Source organism: Mobula hypostoma, chromosome 7 (genome assembly GCF_963921235.1).
Source record: "Mobula hypostoma chromosome 7, sMobHyp1.1, whole genome shotgun sequence".
NCBI lineage: Eukaryota > Metazoa > Chordata > Chondrichthyes > Myliobatiformes > Myliobatidae > Mobula > Mobula hypostoma.
In genome coordinates, this window is record NC_086103.1 from 45906197 (window position 1) to 45921867 (window position 15671).

The window sequence follows — 15671 nt, forward strand, 5'->3', positions numbered from 1 at the left end:
GATTGATGTGTGTTCCCTCATCTTACTCTTTCAGAAGCTTTTGGTTTTACTGACATTGAGTGGAAGGTTGCTGCTATGACACCACTCAACTAGCTGATCCACCTCAGTCCTGTACGCCCTCTCGTCACCGTCTGAAATTCTGCCAACAATGGTTGTATCGTCAGCAGAATTATAGATGGTATTTGAGCTGCGCCTAGGCACAGAGTCATGGGTGTAGAGCGGTGGGCTAAGCACACATCGCTGAGGTGCACCAGTGTTGATCGTCAGGGAGGTGGAAATGTTTCCGATCCGTACCGATTGTGGTCTACTGGTTAGGAAGTCGAGGATCCAGTTGCAGGGGGAGGTACAGAGGCCCAGGTTCTGGAGCTTTTTGATTAGAACTGTAGGAATGATTGTCTCAAATGCTAAGATGTAGTCAATAAACCCCATTCTGACATAAATATTTCTATCGTCTACTTAAAATCAACTTAAAATGTAAACTAAAGATAGAACCAAGGAAAATAAACTAGATAAAATATATTGAAAAGTTCAAAGGGGATTCACTAAATTCTGTGAAAAACGGAGGACTTTTTATAATCGTTACAGAAATTGCACTTCTGCATAGCGAAATGTCATCTACACCAGATTCAGAGAAACTTTACAAGTAACTTGTGCGGAGGAAATTTACTTTAACAAACAGGAAAGCGCAATATTGATTTGTTGGTCTGTGGAACCAATGAGAGCTGTTTATATTGCGCGGTGGCTTGGGCCGGTGTCTATATAACGGGCCGAGAAGTTCCGCGAATCCACTTGGCGGTGGGTCGCAGCGAGCTGTGGTCGTTGTGGGAATTAAATAAAAGAAACCTCTGTTGTAATTCCCGGACGAGCGAAGGGGAAAATGACCGACGTGGAGCAGCAGCAGGTGAAGGGATCCCAGAACGGTCACTATGAAGAGGGAGAGGGTCCGGACGCCGGCGAGGAAATGATGGCGGATGGAGCCGAGGCTCCTACGAGCGCCGAGATCGAGGGCTCGAAAATCAATGCCAGCAAGAACGAAGAAGACGCCGGGTAAGCAGGCTGTGGCCTAGCGATGCCCCCATCCCGGCCTGGGCCCAGCACACCTTGAATTTGAGGCTGGCGGGAGAGGCCGGCGCTCGCATGCGGCCCTGTGGCGGTAACAGCATGGTGCCCCAGGGCACTGCTGCCTTCCAGCGCAAGGCGCAGCGTTACCCAGCCCCCGGTTCTCGCGTAAATGAGCCGACATTTCTTGTTGGGTTTGAACAAAGACGCGGGAGAGGGCTTCCATCTCTGCCTTTGTAGAGGTGGCGAGCGGCCCTGCGTGGCCGGCGGCTGCTCCTTTTGTTCACTCGCTGCCGCATCTTTGTTCGCGCCATGTGCTTTCCTGGACTGGGGGAGGGGAGCAGCACACGCTGACAATTGCTACTCTTTTCTCCCTCTCTCCCCCATAGGAAAATGTTCGTGGGAGGTTTGAGTTGGGATACCAGTAAAAAAGACCTGAAAGATTATTTTTCTAAATTTGGTGAAGTTGTGGACTGTACAATTAAGATGGACCCCGCAACGGGAAGGTCGAGAGGGTTTGGATTTATCCTCTTCAAAGATTCTTCTAGCGCCGATAAGGTAAAGTTGATGGGCTTCGGTTGTAATTTTTTTTCACGTGATGAACTATCCAACACAATGGTGAAGGGATTGTGGTAAAATGCAATTAGTTGGTGGTTGAAAGTTAGTTGCTTGGGTTGTGTGGGTTTTATAATTATATAGAATTCTGGAAGCATAATGGTTGAAAAGTGAAGTTGACATACAAAGTGAAGGAGGCAATAAGAATGTTGTGTCATGCCCTCAGAAAGTCTATGATGTAGATGGAAGGGCACTGTAATTCTCTACAATTAGGTCTCTGTAGTGCGTCCCTTGTTCTAATGAAAACAGCCCGGATCATTCATCATATTTAAAATTTTAAGATAAGACATAATTCATGTAAACCTGACCTGCATAGTACAATTGTATTTCCTTGTAATATGGTGACCAGAAAAGTACACATTGTGGCCTAACTAGATTGTGTTCTAGCATAAACTTTGTTATTCAGTGCCATGACTAAAGGAAAACATCAGCAGTGCTTTTTGATTGTGGGCTTGCCCTGCTGTCTTTAAAGATCTGTGGACACATCATCAGTTCTTTTTGTATCCAGGGATTTCAAGGAAAATGCAATGACAATTTTTTTGAGAATAAGATGGTCTTAAAAATGACACACTCAGGACCAAATGGAATAAATCCTTAAATTTTTATTTGACCGTGCAGCAAGCCTGCAAGCATAGTATTGTACAGAGAATGTTGCTGTCTGATACTTGATAGGCATTTTTGAAGAGACTACTGAAGCACTAGCAGGGGAATGTGTACAGATGTTCTTGTGGGGAAACTTGGCCAAAGTTATTGGGGTTATAAGAATCTTTGGATCTTTTTGGGAAAATTGATGTGATATATATCACTGGAAGAATAGAATTAATAGTTGATGGCTTTAGATATGTATTGAATGTGGTTGATAGGTTTGTCTTAATTGAGCAAATCAATTTTCTGCAGATAACATAACATTGTAGAATTCTGATAGCATTACTGCTCTAAACACTAGGTTCCCTTGGAATGTAGATTCTGGCCTGCCTACCTAGCTGAATGGTGGGTGATGAGATTACTGGGATATAATTCATATTTCTTAAATCAGAGTCCGGCTTATTATCATTGCCATTATTGTAAAGTGTTATTTTGCATTAGCAATCCAGTGAAAAAGGCCAATAATAAGTTGGTGCTCATGGACCATTTGGACATCTGATGGAAACTGTTCCTGAAACATTGTGGGTCTTCAGGCTCCTGTCCTGCCTCTCTTGATGGTAGTAACAGGAAGAGGGCATGTCCCAGAGGGTGGGGGTCCGCAATGGATGGGCCTCTTGAAGATGCAGTCAATGGTGGGAGGTTGTTCCCATGATAGAATTGGCCGAGTCTACAGCGCCCTTCATCCTCTGGTTTGCAGCCTTCATACCCGATGGTGATGCAACCAGTCAGAATGCTGTCCTCTGTACATCTAGAAATTTGCATGCCTTTAGCAGAAACTTAACTCCTAATGATGTAGATTGGCTATTGTGTCGTCTTCATGATCGCATCAGTGTGTTGGGTCCAAGGTAGATCCTCTGAGATGTTGATGACCAGGAACTTGAAACTGCTCACTCTTTCCCCTGCTGACCCTTCAGTGAGGTCAGGTGTGTTCTCCCAACTTCCCCTTCCTGAAGTCCACAATCCTTTTGTTGGTCTTGCTGATATAGAGTGCAATGTTGTTGTGACACCACTCAACTAGCCGATCTTGTACACCTCTGAGATTCTGCCAACAGCGGTATCATTGGCAAATTCATAATTGGCATTTGGATTGTGCCGAGCATACAGTTGTGTGTAGAGTTAGCGGAGTAGTGGGCTAAGCATGCATCCTTGAGGTGTGCCTGCATTGATTATATTGTCAGTGAAGACGACGTTTTACTGATTCATAATCATGTAAATATGTTTGGTTTTAAAAAAATCATTGCATCCCGTATCTGAGCCACTAATTTTATGAACTGTCATTTCAAACAGTTATGAGTGAAAATAAACATTGAAATCTCCAGGGATACTCCCTGACCAGTTTGGTGCTTTCTACATTTTCTGGATTTGTTAGGACTTCTAATATATGCAGTTTTTTGTTTGCTTTGATTACGGATATAAGTAATTCTAATTCAAACGCTTTGAACAGGGTGTCTCACCTGTTTTTTTTTGTGTATTTATGTTAGGTATTGGAACAAAAAGAACACAAATTAGATGGGAGAGTAGTTGATCCTAAAAGAGCAATGGCCATGAAGAAAGAGCCTGTAAAGAAAATCTTCGTTGGAGGCCTTCATCCAGATACTCCAGAGGATAAGATCAGAGAGTACTTTGGAAGCTTTGGTGAGGTTGGTATTTTGATGACTATTTAAAATATTCTGTATTGACCTGGAGTGGGTTATAGGAATGTTTTATAGACAGCATGAAAAGCTGTTGGTTGATGCTTTATAGCTAAGTTGTAACAAGGCATTTTGTAATACTGACTGAAAATGCATCTTTCAGTCCCACTGGAGTAGTACCAACTAGAGTTGGAGTAAGCGGGTCTTCTTTCTGCTGGCAGGCAGTGACTTGTGTGCTACTGTAGGCATTAGTAGATTGATCTCACTGTCCACAATATCGCAATGATTTTGATAAAAGCTAAATTAAACATCTAAGTTTGCAGACAATGCAGAACTAGAGTGGGAGGGAAATGTGCAGTGATGGAAAGAGGCTCTGATGTGATTGTAGGCAATTGTTTGTAAATGTATGGCAGATGTGAGGTTCTCCACTTTGACTGCAGAGACATAAAGGTTAATCATTATCTGAACAGAGGTAGATTTGATAAAGGAAATGTGCATGGACACCTACGTTTCTTTATATACTGAATACAAACTATTAATGCAAAATGAAACTGGCTTTCATTACAAGTGGATGAATATTGGTGCTAGGGTATTTTTCTGCAGCTATACAGGGCCTCAGTGAGACCAAGATTTAGGAGGTTTAAAAGAGTTTCGAGGATTTATTTTTTCCATCCTGAGAGGCTGTAGGTGCAAAAACTATTAACAGGATGTTAATATATAGACAAGAACTTGAATCACCAAGGTATTGGTTTACTCTTGTCAAACGTATGGTGAGAAGTGTTTTGAAACACATCCATGCAGATTATTTAATCACATCAGTAGGACAAGAGGAAAGCAATAACAGGATGCAGAATATACTGTTTGTAATTGCAGCAAAAATGCAGTGTAGAAAACAAGTCTAAGGCCATGATGAGGTAGATGTGAGGTCAAGAGTCCTTCTTAACATAGTAGAGGTCTTAACACAGTAAGCTGTCCTCTGGCCTGGTGGCACATGCATTCAGGCTTTGTGTCACATATCCTCTGCCCATCTGGGATGGAGGGGTAAGTGGAGAGGAGCAAATGACTGGGTTGGGAGGCTGCTTTACTACCTAGCAAGAGGTAAGCAGGAAAACAATGGACATGGTGGCTGAAGGACCTAATTCTGTGTGATATGCTTCTGACATAAAACCCCATATAATGTGCACTATTGCTCTCTTTATCTGAAAAGAATTTTTTTGCTGTGGAGTAAGTGCAACAGATATATACAAGACTGATCCTGAGATGGCTGAACTAAAGCAAAAGAAGTGATTGGGGTAATTAGACCTATTAATGTTCACTGTAGCAGAATGCGAAGGGATTTCAAACTATCAAGGAAGTACTTGACAGACTTGCAGAATTAGGCAGACTATATACAGAGAGTTGTTGCATTGTTCAGAATCCAAAGCTAAGGACCATAGTAGAGTCCAGGAGAATTCCCACATAGTGATGTACCTGTTGTATTCTCTACCAGAGAAGGCAGTTGAGCCTAGTTATTAAACGTATTTGGGGAGATGGATGCATTTTCTTAATGCTAAAAGAATCAAAAGATTGCAGAAATAGGAACAGCCTACTGAAATGGGTCATCAGTCATCTTTTTGAATAGTAGAGCAGCACAAGGACTAAATTTCCTACTCCTTTTTGTTTGTATTTTTAAAGTAAGTTGTTTGTAGTACAAATTTTGCATTTGGAGCAAGTGTTTTTTCAAAAAATGAAAAGTATGGATTCTACATTTGAACCAGTTATCAACAACTGACTAAAGCACTTGGATATGCCTATCATATAAGAGTAGAGTACTTTTGTAACTGGCCTTGATGTGAAATGTACTTTTTGTACAAAAAATAAAAACCATGAATTAATTGCAGGTAGTGTACTTTATAAATGCATCTAATTTTCATCCATCCCACTTGACCATCCTTAATATTTGTGCTAATACATTCAATCAGATGTAATGAAACTTGGGTTATGTATTTATCAATGCTTTATTGGAATCTTTAATCAAGGTGGAATCAATTGAACTTCCAATGGACAGTAAGACCAATAAGAGAAGAGGATTCTGTTTCATCTCATTTAAAGAAGAGGAGCCAGTAAAAAAGATTTTGGAGAAGAAGTACCATGATATTGGAAATAGCAAGGTAGTGGCAAGAAAAAGCATGTCTTTTCAAGGCAATTTTGTTGCATTTTTGATATTAAAGTATGTTTTTGTTAAAACAGTGTGAAATCAAGGTGGCTCAGCCGAAAGAAGTTTATCAACAGCAACAGCAATGGGGAGGCAGAGGCAGCTTTACAGGAAGGGGCAGAGGTAGTGGTCGTGGAGCTGGTGAGTTGAAAATTTATAGTGTTTTAAAGTGAGGGATAAAATGAACTATGGAGTGCTTACATTTGTCTCTTATGGAATTTAAGGTCAAAGTCAGAACTGGAGTCAAGGATACAGCAGTAATTACTGGAATCCAAGCTATGGAAGCAGTTATGGTTACAGCGGGCAAAGTGGCTACAGTACATATGGAGGCTATGATTATACTGGCTATAATTACAATAGTGGTTACTACGGTGGATATGGACAAGGATATGACTACAGTAAGTATATTCATAGCTGCACTGCAGCAAAAGTGGATGGTCAAGTGTTGCAGAAACATGGACTTTTATATTTTCAGTTTATTTAGCTGGAAATGATCTCTAGGTTTGTTCCATTGTTATTTCCGCACTAAAAGATTGAATGTTAATGAATAAAATTCTTAAATAGCCTCTATTTTATTACTGGCTTTGTTTTAGAAGGAAAAAATTGCTTTTTGAGACAAGCCATTTAATATAGCTTGTTTCTATTCAGATCAGAGTAATGGTAACTATGGGAAAGCACCAAGACGTGGGGCAGCTCATCAAGGTGGCTACAAACCGTATTAGAATGGAATCTGAATGCAGGTATGTGGAAATTATGAAAGGAATATATTGGAGCCTAATTATTAGAACACACATCCTCCTAGATATTTGGAGCATTTTAAAAAATATTGTGACTCTAAATTGATGTGTAGAACAAGGCACTTGGATGCCTTTGAACAGGCCTTTTGCAGGATTGGAAAGAGGAAAGACAGTTGATGTGCATTTCTTTTAAAGTTTTCTTAATCTGTTGCAACAAATTAATTGCTTGTTCTAATAGTAAATTTTCAGATTCTCCCTGAGTTGCATAATACTTGTTGCAAATCTTGTTTTGTAAAAATTTGTATGGACATAAATGAGAATTATTTGTGGCCAAATTAGTAGTTTGGCTAAGTTTCATGTTGCAGTCTATTTTAATTCATGATTCTTTTTCATTTTATTGCAGAATACTGTGTATTCATGCAGTGCATAGAACATGATAGGATAGGAACCTACTACCACCAAAGTATAAAATAGTAAGCGTGCATATGGCTCCATCCGACTTACGTAAAATTCGCCTTGCGGAACGGCTTCCGGAACCGAACTCTTACGTAAGTCGGGAACTTTCTATACTAGGTATAGTGTAGCCAGAAACTTAAGGGTGTATTGCAGAATATATTGTTGACTATAGATTTTAGAATGTTTTTAAAATAATTTGGATGGTATGAATTAAACATTGTATTTGTGTGCATGTTTGGGCCATTCAAAGGTCTAGCTAGTTAATATTGCTCAGCAACACATGCTTTTGACAGCATTTGATTTATTTTCATGACTATAACCTTGTCCCAATTTATAGCAGTGTAGACCACGTGCTTTAATTGGTAGATTGTACTGATGAGTAGAGTGTGAAGTCAACAGGAACCTTTTTTTGTAGCAATAAAACATTTTTTGTAGCAATTTTTAAAGCTTGGGTTCACAACTGTTTAACTTCTGTGTTCTGCACAATTAGGTTTAAAAACCTTTTATAACTGTTTGGATGAACAAGTACAACATTCTCCAGATTTTTAAAAAAATAGAGGATGTCACATGAAGATCAAGTTAATAACTTCATGTAAAATTAATTGGATTTGTTGTCCCTGAGCAATGAAATAGACTTTCAAAGAACAGTCATTGCTGTGAAATTTCAACTATTTCACCCATAGCAAGATAAAGGACTGTTGAACCAGATCAGACAGCAAGTAAGTAGTTGAGAATTGCAAATAATATTGGTGACGAAGTATTTGGACTGAGCTTGTTTGCCTGTGTTGACTTGTAGAATCTCCACCTTGTCTGGGGTAATGTGTTGTGATTTTTTAAAAAAAATCATTGCACTTGATTACTATCTTGTCCAAAAATCATGTTTATTCCCAGATTAGGTATAGAGATTTCAATTGTTACCAATGAGAAAATTGTTTTGTCAGTAGAGTCCGGAGGAAGTGAGGGCAAGGAAAAATGTTTTGAAAATGACGAGCAGAGCATACTGAAATATATTTTGTTTTCAAACATTGTTGCTTTAGTGAAAGTTACTTGTAGAAAGAGGATGCTTGTGTTGAGGTGATCTATTTGGTTGTCAGGTGTTCTGACTGGATCTATACTTCATGGAAGATCTTTATAATTCAGGCACGTGGTATAGTTCCTGCACCCAGATATCATAAATGTAAAACATCTTAACCAATGTTTTTAAATGCTTACACCTTTGTTGTGAAGCTAGCTTGGGAACTTATTACAACTGCAATAAGTCTGTTTAAAAGCTTTAAATAGTTCATAATTGGCTCTTTATTAAATAGTAGGAGAGAGATGATTCATTTGAGGTATATGGTAAGTTTATTTGTGATGGGGGTGGGGGGTAGCATATGGAACCATAAACCTGAGTCTTATTCCAACTAGATTTATTAATTTAAGGACACTTATAGTTTTCCTTTGCTTTACAGGTCATCAACAGGGCAAAATCTTACAAGTCCTCTCGCTGCAACTGTGTTGCATTTGGGACTAATTTCTTTGAACTGTTTTCATCCTGGATGACTCCCCATATGTACAGAACAGACTCTTGTAGGGAAACTTTACAGCTTTTAATTTTGTAGTCTGTCTTCATGTTGTACATTTCCTGTGATGGAAGTGTTTTTTACTATACTTTTTGGTACCCAATGGATGCTGATAATGTATTATGTAAGTTTGTATTTTACCTAAAATTACTGGATTTGCATTACTGACTTGTTTATTGGATTAGTCAAAGTTCCTGAAATAAAGTTCCTTTTGTGTATTTTGGTTGAATGAATTTTTTTTTTACTAAGTGGCTTTAAGGTGTCACTACTATATTTGCGTTAGATATTGTACACTAATTTGACATTTGTAAGGAAACTTCCTGATGCTTTCAACTGTGTCGGGTGATTGACTTATCTGGAGCCGTCTACAGATGAACAGCACATCAATTTCAAAACTGGGAATGATACAGTAATGTGAATATATCAGATGATTCTGGTAACTTCTGAAAACATCAGAATCAGTGTCTTAGACTTGCTCATTTCTGTTATCAAAAGAAATAATTTGTGTGAAATCAAATATTTCACAAATCTTGTGGTACTTGTGGCATTTGTCAGTGGCAATCTTGAAACATAGAAACATAGAAAATAGGTGCAGGAGTAGGCCATTCGGCCCTTCGAGCCTGCACCGCCATTTATTATGATCATGGCTGATCATCCAACTCAGAACCCAGCCTTCCCTCCATACCCCGTGACCCCTGTAGCCACAAGGGCCATATCTAACTTCCTTTTAAACATAGCTAATGAACTGGCCTCAACAGTTTGCTGTGGCAGAGAATTCCACAGATTCACCACTCTCTTGAAAGTGAATTTCACAATTTGCTTTTTAAATGCAAGATCAAAGATAAAAATTAAACTTAATTAGGTAAATAATTGAAATTGTATTGAAACTAAAACGATATATAATGTCACTGGTGCCATTTTTTCCCCATATTGTAGTTTTCATTGACTCAGCTCCAGAGGTTCAGTTTGCTCCTGTTTCAGTCATCTCCTTTTCTATAATAAATATTCAATAAATCTTTAATAGTTAGAGCACAATGTAATCAGTTTTACTATAATTAACATTACCTACTAATTAAAGAGGTAGGTTGTTTCTTTTTCAACTTGGTACATTAGTCTTAATAGCTATTTTACTTTAGAGTTTTGAAAGGTAAACCTAGAACTCGTGAACGTGCAAATGTTGGAAATGATGGATTGGTACGTATCAGGGCACCTTCCAGTCTTGTTGCTGGTTATTCAATTCCCACTGCCCCAACCAACTTGGTTTTACATTTTTCATTCTAACCATTTGTTACCGACTCGCCCAAAACAGATCTGTACACTACAGATTGAGTTCTGGTGTATGATCTGTATACATGAGCATATAGCATGGATCACTTTGCAGATGTAATTCCTTATATTGAAGATATGATCTATGAACATTTGTTATTGTATGTGACTTAGATCAACTGCAAACTTGAATGTAATCCATAAAGCAAAATTCAAGTACTGTAAACTGTACTTTTCTATGAAGGCCTATCCTTGAGTTTCTTTCACCCAATTTCATCATGTCCTAAAGGTAAAAGTGGAAAATATTACATAGCATTCTATTTTTTAAAAATCATACACCTGAAGAGTGCAGAAGGTCATTTGGTAAAATACTTGCCTGTAAGTAGTTTGTCAAGTTTTTCAACAAGAAATTGAGCATCCTCAACAGTGAAACACATGGGGGGTTTAAACTTGAGGACATTTCTATCTGGTCCATCACAGCTCAGTATGATAAATTCCTTCTTGAACCTAAGTGGTAAATTAAACAAAATGTTTGAGCTGATTTGATTCCAATGACATTCGCTGATTTTCTGCAACCATTTTACTTTCATCCCTTATCCATTTAATGATCAGTTTTCCAATCCTGACTCTGGACTTCCCCATTCATGTTTCACTAATGATACAAGGATGACCCATTAATAATACTGATTATTATCCTTATTGTATCAACTAGCAAGCATGTAATTTTACAAAATAACTAACTGCTCACCCACAATGTTTCCCTGATGCTCCATGAACAGTCGAAGAATAGAAAAGGTAATTGGGGGGGGGGGGGGAGAGAAGATCCGTTAGCCGGGTGTTCCTCAAGGTCCTGATCTAATCTCAGTATGTCTGATGGTCGTCTGTATCTGTAGTGGTTGGTCTCGGGTTGCTAATGCTTGTGCCTGTGCTCCCAAACTTAATTCTTTTCCTATCAGGTCAACCTATGAATTTTCAATTTTGGTGGCTTGAGGTCACATGACTTGTAAATTCTCAATGGTTGTAGAGCAGGGCTACAAGCAGTATCACTTTATAACTTTTCCTCTAGCCTTGTGCCTTGGGTGATACTCAAGCCAGCTTACCAAACAACTAGGCCCAGCCAACCAGGTCACAGGCTGTTCCTTTCTGCAAACCTTCAATTTTGTATAGTCGTAGCTTTTTAACTGAGAATCGTCTCAAGTTTAGCAATCATTAACAAACTCTGTCCCTGTTCAACTGCAGGAGCTCACAGTGCAAGAATCAATTCACCAAATATTTCATATAATGGCAACTGCAAGGACAGTCTCACAAAATGGCCACCTCCATTCTTGCCACCACATGATTTTGTTCACTGACTTGTAGATTGTGGTTCTTTTTGGCTAACATTTTTTAAACAAGTGGAGGGCCTGCTGAACTGTTATGGTGCTCATGAATTTCCAAAACACAAAAATTCTACTTGCAGCTAACTTCACAGCTGTCATGTTTGGGCTCACTAAGCTAAGGGACATGATGCTAGTATCAGTGACCCTGGATAAATCTTTTCAAGCTGTGAAAGGGCAGTGATTAACTGGATGCAGAGCAAATGTTTTGAATTTCTGATTTGGGAATGGAAAATATTGCACTTGCAATAGAAAGGTATGAATAGTTAATTCTTCTGAATGGTTTCATTCAGAGTTATCTGCAAGTGCTATCTTTGCCAAAGAGTCCTGGTTACTTTTGATTTGTATGATTAACACTTTCAAGAGGATGCTTTAAGTACTCTTGTAAGTACCTGAAAGGTTGAAAAACTAAAGGAAGTTTCAGAAGTGATTAAATAGTGAAGGTAAGGAACATTGTAGAGCGTTAACATTTCAAATCAGTTTCACTCTCCACACAATGTCCTATTTCTAGAATTTTATGTCTGATAGGAAATGCTGAGGTTGGTGACAGAAAGGAGGTTAGAATAGGTGGTCAGTGGTCAAGGGCAATTGTAGAATTTATTTTTAATGGGGGATAGATCATTAGTATCTGGATACGTGCAGCTAAAAATGTATGGGCTCTGGTTTGGTTCTATAGATCTGGTCTGTTTTCTCCTGACCCAACAAATAGTAGTAGTAATGAAATAAAATTTGTACCACTTATTCAACTAACAAAAAAAAAGTGGGTTATTCAGAGTGAAATTCAATCCAACTGGAACTATGAAGGTCTGAGAGGCGAATTAGCTTCAGTTCAGAGGGAAACATCATTTAAACTGGTAATATGACATGCCAGGTGAGAAATTTAATTTACGAAACATGTTATAGTACAGAAATCCATCAAGATAACATCTAGCTTAGCTGAGGGGAGTAGTTAAAGATAATATATAATCAAAAGAATGGGTTTCTGATGTGGGAAACACTAGTAGGTCCAAGTACTGGGAACATTTTAGAAGTAGGCAAATCAAAGTAAGAACACTAGCGAGAAATGAAATATTTGTATCGGTGTCTGAAATTGAAATAATCAAGGCAAATGAGCCCAGTGTTGGCAGAGGGGAAAGAAATTATATTGACAAATAAGGAAATGGCAGAGAAATTAAACACCTCAGCAGAAATTACTAGTAGAGAACTGAGCACCCAGTAAGATTGAGGAATGGAAGCAAGTGGAATTAATTTTTTAAAAAAAATAGTAGAGAAGTTGATGGGCTGAAACTGATAAATTCCAAGGATACAAGATCTCAATCCAGAATTTTGAAGGATATTGGATGCACTTTTTAAAATTCTTTTCTATATTCTCTAATTTTCTGCAGACAGGGAGCAGCAAACGTGACTACACTTTTCTTTAAAAGGAGGGGAAAATACTAAATGGAAAAACTACCAATCTGTTAAATATGTCTGTAGAAGAGAAAAGATTAGAATATTTATCGAAAGGTGTAATAACGGAACACCTAGGAAATAGTAGGACTGAGTGGCCAGCATTGGTTTAAAGATTGATTAACTTACTGGCATTTTTGAATACTTTTAAATCTTCGTGATACTATAGACAAATAATGTACCTAAAGGCTCTAGTCACAAGAGTAAATAGGTAGTTTATTTTCAAATACTAACATTTTACTAACATTTTTAATGGTGTATTATGAGCTAAAGGATAATGTGTCTGATTAGGGCCTGCAGCCTGCAACTTAAACATTTTTAGTGTTAAGCTCTTTTATTACAGCCTGTTAAGACAAAAGGAGCAGCTAACGTTACAAATTTGAGCCAGTTCATGGTGTTCTGCAGAGGTCAGTGTTGGGACCACTTCTTTTTATGCTGTATATAAATGATTAAGATTATGCAATAGATGGCTTTGTTGCCAAGTTTGCAGATGATATGAAGATTGGTGGAGGGGCAGGTAGTGTTGAAGAAATGGATATGATGCAGAAGGACTTGGACGTGGCAAATAAAATACGATGTTGGAAAATGTATGGTCATGCACTTTGGTAGTAGAAATAAATGTGTGGACTATTTTCTAAATGGGGAGATCTCAGGAATCTGAGATGCAGAGGGACTTGGGACTCCTTTTGCAGAACACCCTGAAGGTTAACTTGCAGGTTGAGTTGGTGGTGAGGAAGGTAAATGTCATGTTAGCATTCATTTCAAGAGGTCTAGAATATAAGAGCAAAGAGATTATGCTGAGGATTTATAAGGCACTGGTGAGGCTTCACTTTGAGTATTGTGAACAGTTTTGGGCCCCTCATCTTAGAGAAGATGTGCTGGCATTGGAGAGGGTCAAAAGGAGGTTCACAAAGATGATTCCAGGAAGGAAAGGGTTATCATATGAGGAATGTTTGATGGCTCTGGGTCTGTACTCGCTGGAATTCAGAAGGATGAGGGGGGTTCTCATTGAAATCTTTCAGATGTTGAAAGGTCTAGACAGTAGATCTGATAAAGGATGTTTCCCATGGTGGGAGAGTCTAGGACAAGAGGGCAGAGCCTCAGGATAGAGGGGTGCCTTTTAAAACAGACGCGGACAAATTTCTTTAGCCAGAGGGTGGTGAATTTGTGGAATTTGTTGCCACATGCATCTGTGGAGGCCAGGCTGTTGGGTGTATTTAAGGCAGAGATCGATAGGTTCTTGACTGGACATGGCAGCAAAGGTTGCGGGGAGAAGGCCGAGAACTGGGGTTGAGGAGGAGATTTTAAAAAAAGGATCAGCCATAATTGAATGGCGGAGCAGACTCAATGGGCCAGATGGCCTAACCTGCTCTTATGTCTTATCGCCCTAATGGGCAAATTTTAAAACTATAGGTGGAAAGTAATTTCACTTAATTTCAGACATTCAAAAGAAGGGGGTTGAATCTGTAGACCAGAATGTCATTTGCAGTACCTTGCAATTAAGTACTGGGCTTCCTCAGTAGCTGGTGTCCTCTGCTGTTGATCTTTTACAAGCTCCACTCCGATAAATAAGCCAACACCCCTTTTTAGATATAAAAGAGTTAGAGTTAATTTGACATCAAATATAATTAGCAATGATTTTATTGATCAGATCTGTACCTGACATCACCGATGATTGGATGTTTGTTTTTTTGCTCATTTAGCAAATTCAGCAGGTAAGTACCCACTTTTGTTGCATTTTCACAAAGATCTTCCTTTTCAATGACTTCTAAAACAGCAAGTCCAATTGCACAGGATACTGGGTTTCCTCCAAACTGTAATACAACAGTGACAAGCTCTGTTTCACTCTTGGCAAATGCTTCCCTTCCCACAGCACCTTTGGAGGACTGGCACACCCACCCAAGTGTTGGGTCATGGGATTAAAACCCTTTTTATCTCAGAGCATGTGTAGTGTAACGTGTCCACTGGTTAGCATGGATAAGTTGGGGTGAATGGTTTGTTGCCATGCCGTACAATTCTATGAACATAACACTGAAGCGAATTGTGATCGCTAGTAAATGAACAGTAGTTATAAAGCAAATGAGATTTCCTGCTCTGAATGATTCGGCTAAACTGCATAAACTCGAGACCCTGAAAAAGCAGTTAATAGTCTTCAATTAATTTCAATAAATCAACACTAATTCAGGGTTGTTTTCTCCTTATATAACATATGCAAAGACTAAAGTTCTTAAGAATCAACCTGCATAAGCCTTTGTTTAAGTTAGCAGTTTCATTTGACACAGATTAGTGGACTTTCTTTTGTAAATGTAGCTACACCACACTTAACTGTATTAAAGAACTCCACTCCAGTTGCTGCGAATGCATCTGCAATTTCTTTGGTTGTAGCAACACAGGCTAAAGGGTGCCCATTTCCTATGGGTTTCCCCATGGTTACAATGTCTGGGGAAAAATCATTTCCTTCCAGCTGGAATGCCCAAAAGTGCTTGCCAACTCTTCCAAATCCAACTTGGATTTCATCAGCAACAAACAATCCCCCAGCATTCCGAATTTGTCTGTAAGAGAGAAATTGATAGAAAGCACCTAGCCTGGCCATAGCTGTATAATACAAAGTAAAGAACAACACTGCCTGGTCCCTCAAAGCTGGAAGACCTTAAGACCATAAGAAACTAGAAGGAAGTTTG

The 15671-nt window shown here is 38.9% G+C and overlaps 2 protein-coding genes across 4 annotated transcripts in view; one reads left to right on the forward strand and one right to left on the reverse strand.

Moving 5' to 3' along the window:
- Positions 1–753: 753 nt before the first annotated feature.
- LOC134349292 (heterogeneous nuclear ribonucleoprotein D-like) lies at positions 754–9117 on the forward strand. Of its 2 annotated transcripts, none has more exons than XM_063053374.1 (8): positions 754–1047; positions 1449–1617; positions 3801–3959; positions 5969–6100; positions 6180–6285; positions 6369–6542; positions 6793–6884; positions 7285–8780. In XM_063053374.1, exons 1-7 carry the CDS (start codon positions 878–880, stop codon positions 6864–6866), a joined length of 984 nt encoding a protein of 327 aa, XP_062909444.1. In that variant the 5' UTR covers positions 754–877; the 3' UTR covers positions 6867–6884; positions 7285–8780. The 2 variants fall into 2 exon arrangements, with proteins under 2 accessions (XP_062909444.1, XP_062909443.1); XM_063053373.1 differs by lacking the exon at positions 7285–8780 and adding an exon at positions 8789–9117 and having other exon boundaries at positions 755–1047.
- A 139-nt stretch (positions 9118–9256) lies between these two features.
- LOC134349291 (5-phosphohydroxy-L-lysine phospho-lyase-like) overlaps positions 9257–15671 on the reverse strand; it is a 32517-nt gene continuing 26102 nt past the window's right edge. For both annotated transcript variants that reach the window (XM_063053372.1, XM_063053371.1), the window contains 5 exons: positions 15317–15542; positions 14650–14804; positions 14483–14572; positions 10542–10672; positions 9257–9892 (listed from right to left, as the gene is read on the reverse strand). In XM_063053372.1, the coding sequence (XP_062909442.1) occupies positions 9861–9892; positions 10542–10672; positions 14483–14572; positions 14650–14804; positions 15317–15542 (634 nt within the window). In that variant the 3' untranslated portion in view covers positions 9257–9860. The remainder of the gene's footprint in view (positions 9893–10541; positions 10673–14482; positions 14573–14649; positions 14805–15316; positions 15543–15671) is intronic.

Coding starts and splice junctions, on each gene's coding strand:
- LOC134349292 (XM_063053374.1), top strand. CDS start 878: ATGACCGACGTGGAGCAGCAGCAGGTGAAGGGATCCCAGAACGGTCAC. Junction 6,101..6,179: donor ATGATATTGGAAATAGCAAG/GTAGTGGCAAGA, acceptor TTGTTAAAACAG/TGTGAAATCAAGGTGGCTCA. Junction 6,286..6,368: donor AGGTAGTGGTCGTGGAGCTG/GTGAGTTGAAAA, acceptor ATGGAATTTAAG/GTCAAAGTCAGAACTGGAGT.